This window comes from Pundamilia nyererei, unplaced genomic scaffold, assembly GCF_000239375.1.
Source record: "Pundamilia nyererei isolate P.nyererei 1_Seehausen unplaced genomic scaffold, PunNye1.0 scaffold00213, whole genome shotgun sequence".
NCBI lineage: Eukaryota > Metazoa > Chordata > Actinopteri > Cichliformes > Cichlidae > Pundamilia > Pundamilia nyererei.
This window is the reverse complement of record NW_005187614.1, coordinates 634,662-639,248: the sequence shown is the minus strand read 5'-3', so window position 1 is coordinate 639,248 and position 4,587 is coordinate 634,662. Positions and strand designations below refer to the sequence as shown.

At 38.9% G+C, this 4,587-nt stretch overlaps 1 protein-coding gene across 1 annotated transcript in view; it reads right to left on the bottom strand.

Moving 5' to 3' along the window:
* The window catches only part of dnah2 (dynein, axonemal, heavy chain 2), a 60,339-nt gene extending 56,311 nt beyond the window's left edge, over positions 1-4,028 (bottom strand). The window contains exons 1-7 of the mRNA XM_013914648.1: positions 3,825-4,028; positions 3,555-3,628; positions 3,268-3,432; positions 2,852-3,086; positions 1,986-2,096; positions 1,316-1,554; positions 901-1,092 (exon numbers count right to left, since the gene is read on the bottom strand). Coding sequence (XP_013770102.1) covers positions 901-1,092; positions 1,316-1,554; positions 1,986-2,096; positions 2,852-3,086; positions 3,268-3,432; positions 3,555-3,587 — 975 coding nt within the window. The 5' untranslated portion in view covers positions 3,588-3,628; positions 3,825-4,028. The remainder of the gene's footprint in view (positions 1-900; positions 1,093-1,315; positions 1,555-1,985; positions 2,097-2,851; positions 3,087-3,267; positions 3,433-3,554; positions 3,629-3,824) is intronic.
* Positions 4,029-4,587: the final 559 nt, after the last annotated feature.

Below are 4,587 nucleotides of genomic sequence, written 5' to 3'. Positions count from 1 at the left end.
AAAAAAAAAAAAAGTAATGCAAGCATGCTAACCCAAAACATAATAATTTTATAATTATTATAATTTATCCCTCTGCTTGTGGAGCTGTCATTTTAAATGTAAAAATAAGTCGTGCAATGAAAATGATCAGATATTTTATTTGGTCCATTGACTTGCTAGATATCAGAACTCTGATGTCTACATATTCAAAACGGGTGCTCATGGTCTCTCTGATGATGATGATGGTGATGATGATGAGCACCAGCATGTGAGAAAAAGAAGGCACAACAACAGAAAATAATACAGCTTAAAAAGGTGCTCCTAGAAAAACATTTTATCACAAAATGAAAATATGTGATAAGTAAATAACAGAACAATGTATAACACAGTCAGCTGCCTTTCAAGTGATTCTCTTGGCCCACAGATGGACTTCAGTTTTAGGTTTATTTAAATAAAGCTGATATAGTTTATATAGCTTCTATTGTAGCTATGATGAAAAACAACCAGGGTCCTCATGTTTAGCCTGCCGCGGCCATTGGTTGGAAGAGCCGCAACAAATTGTCAACAGAAAAAGTTTGTAGGTTTTATTGGATTATTTATATATAGATGAGTTTTATTGGTGAGAGTTTTATAGTTTGCTGTTGCCTTTGTCCATACATATATAGTGTATGACAAGTTAGATACAATCCACCAAATCTACAATGAAAGTACCAGAGCTTTTATATAAACACTGTTTTTCATTTTGATATTTAGGATATTACACAGTACAAGCCAGGGATAATAGATAAAAATTAGCCGAAAGTGTTATGTTAATGAGCACTGACCTGTCAAAATAAAATCCATAAAATGAACTGTATCATGAAAAGGACACTGGTTTAAGTCTAATGTTGAAATCTAGCGAGAGTTTAACATTTCAGGTACCTGGCGGAAGAAGTTGACGATCCTCTCACTGGTATTGTAGTGGGGGGAGTTGATCCAGATGATTCGAATGAGACTGACAATGTGTTTCAACTTGGAAGCAATTTGGCTTGGTTTGAGCTGCTCAAGCTCTTCGCAAGGCTCCTTCAATATGGACAAGAAGGTCAGATTTGACTGGGCCTGAAGAGAACAATCCTGGGCAGAACACACACACAAAGTCAAGGTGAAATGAATGATTACTACTATTATTTCAGTCACATTCACCAAAGCTTTCACGTTCACATATTGAGGCCTTCCAGCTAGACTGCAACATACGAAGCACAACACTTTGCGCTTATGATGCTATTTGTTTTGTAAATAAAATGTTGACATTATTTGGATTAAATCTTTATTATAAGCTGACTTTGCGCAGATTTACCTGTATTTCATGGGCCAGCTGACAGAAGCGCTGTACATACAGAGACTTTGCAACCTGGAGGATGTTCTGGATGTGCTTGACCCCTGGCTTCTGTAGCTGCCGGCTGATGTTCAACAGCTGGGTAGAGCGAGTCTTCCAGAAGGATATCTCCTGCAGTGGACCACAGCTGTCTCTCATGTTCACAATGTCTTGCGCATTTAGTAGCTCCTTGATTTGATCAGTCCAGTGGATCATTACAACTAAAACATGTAGAACATGTGAATGGAGGACACAGGAAATTAAGGTAGGAACAAACAATATAGAAAAGACACACAATAAGTAGACATAAACTAGTGGTGTTATGCTATAACTACTAAGCATGACTACAGAAATGTCATGGATATAAGAATGCAACAGAGTTCTGAACATAGATGATGGAAATAGAAAGAAGCAGTCAAAAACATGAACAGGTGCAAATTTTGTAAGATGGACCTTGAATGAAATAAAATCACTGGAGAGCCTGAGACAGAAAGCTCATGGTGCAGTTTCAATGTTGTCTTCAGTATAAAGTCAGAGAACAGACATTTGTAAGTGTGACCCTTTTAACCCATACCCTTCAGAGACACATGGAAACCAAAAGCAACCCTTGTCAGCTGCATGCAGATGCATACAAATAGCGCCGCTAGCTTACTTTCCATTCTCTGTATCAGCTTCCTGTCCTTGCTGGCCTCCTCAGCACTGCACTGCAGGCCTTCCATTGGGATGTAGAGAACAGTGTTCCCAAACTTCTTATGTACATCATCTGTTCAAAAAGAAAATAAAATTACACCACATGTGTAATGCTCATATGTGACCATCAACTACTCACGGCATCAACTGAAGTCATCTGACAAGTTCCATTCTTTTCATCCTTCCTACCTATAGTCCTGTTACACAGCACAATCTGCACGCAGAGGCCCATAAAATACCTTTCCCTCCATTTAAAGAAATACTGTATGCATACTATAAATAGACAATTCACAGTCACAGGGGAGCTTGATTGAATCACTTCTGTTTAACAATGCTCACCAGCCAGTGGGGTTGAGCTTGAATGATTTTGCAGGAATATTGGGAGACATATCCAAGAAAAGCTAAGCTTGCCTTCCGTATTTATCATCAAGAGTACAAGGCACTGGTACAAACGTACATTATACTATGTAAGCCTAAAGTCAAACTGGAAAGCAACAAAAAAATCGGAAGTAAAAGATATGTGTGATTTTCACTGCCTAAGGATTTGCAGATTGGAAGCATAAACAAGCGGGGGTGGTGGGGGGGACATATTTGTAGAAGCAGAACTACTTCTGTTAAGTAAGATGAGGAAAAATACTTCAAAGGAAGTTGACAAAACTGCCTGTGTAGACTCTTCTTTAATGAGCCCTAAAGAGTCTCAATGACAAATCATAGTGCGAAAAGCAAAGCTAAATAACTTGAAAGAAGTCAAATAAATCGTATAATGTGAGACTAAGTGTTGAAAGAGTGAAATGCCTGTTTCTTTAAAAAAAAAAAAAAATTACTCACCTGTAAGGCTGGCGAGATATAAGTGCATGTGTTTGGTATAGCTGTCCTTGATGCTCTGCTCCCTGTAGGCGCTAATGGCAACTGGGGGGGCGTGCAAACAGGTCATGTCTTGAAGCAGCCTCTGGATGGGGTTGCCTTGCACCGTGCCAAACTGTATGGCTGTATCAAACGTTTCTAGTGTGATTATGGCTTCTGGCACACGGACAAAATAGGACAACTGCCCTACCACCTCTCCCTATGAAGATAAATATTCAGATGCAGTGGTGAAAGAGACAGAAAAAGAAGGCAAAGGGGGCGACTGAATTAACAAACAAAACATTAGGCACTTTTATATTTTCCCCTCAAACATTACAAGACCAGTAAAATCAACTGAAATAAATCACCAACCACAATGCTGAGAGGAAAGAGTGTTGTACCAGTAAGGGCATCGAGTACTCCACCCGAAGTCCAACCTTGGTGTCCAGGTAGACTACCATGGTTGTGATAGAGGCGTCTTCAATGAACTGATCCACAGCTTTCTCATTCTCCTCTGTCCATGATTCTTCGGTTACACCAGAAATAGCCACACAGTCGATGAACAACTTAGATGATAGTGAGAAGAAAAGGATGAGTATGTGTAGAGGAGTGGGGAGGAAAAGTTGATTAATAATTGCCACAACTCGTTAAGGTGGAAGAAAAAGTTTAATTTCTAAATCACAGTCACCTGACGAATAGCTTTAGAGTATTCCTCTTCCATTTCTTCTTTTTTCCGTCAAGCTTTCTGTTATTTCTCTATGGCTGTGAAATATACGACACAGGCTACAGTGCAGCAGTGAATTGAAGCATCAAGTTTAAAACACACACACACACGCACACACACACATGTATATAGTTTAGTAAACCATTATGATTACGTTACTGTAGCATGGATGTTACAGACTAGCTTACCACATACTAGTTTAGGCAGTTGGTAAAGTTTTAGCGACGTCGTTACCTTTGGAGAGAAGTCTTCGGCAGCAAAAATATTTACTTCACCTTTCTATTTAAACCCTCCGACATGACAGCTGTAAACCGGTAAAAAAAACCACCAAAACATTTCCGTGAGGTCATTGTGACCGAACTTAAATCGGTAATTACACAAATGTTCGTCTATCTGGTCCTTCCTGTCCCTTTACAGTGAACCATGTAGCTGTGTGTGCTCGTCACCTTGGAAACCTTTGGTTGCCAGGGGAACCCACGTGGACTGGGGCTGAGCGCGGCAGACACGTGAGCGATATTGTTGGCGATACTGTTTTTGTTTTTTCCTCCCACAGTATATACAACTACAAATTCGTTTTTCTGGGGTTGTTGGAAGATTTATTTTGTAATTTAAAATTTGTAATTTTTTCTACATTCTGTATGATCAGAAGCTATTGCCAGTGCACATGGGCGCTTTCATATATTCAAGATTCAAGAGCTTTATTGTTTATATATAGTAAACGTGCACACAGGTGTTGGTAATCATATTAATTCTGTGCCTAAATGAAATAAAACCTTGATTCGTTTAATCACTAATATGTGTTTTTCTACCTCGTTGGTGGCAAATATGGCGTCAAATCCGACCAACAACATGATTTTGTAAAATAAAAGTTCAGAGAAGGAAGATGTACATACTGGACTTTGACTGTATTTTCTCCTTAAGAATAAATGAAGTAAGTAAAAGATAAACTACTCAATGACCGAAGATGAGATTTATTTATTTATTGTTTCGCCTTAGG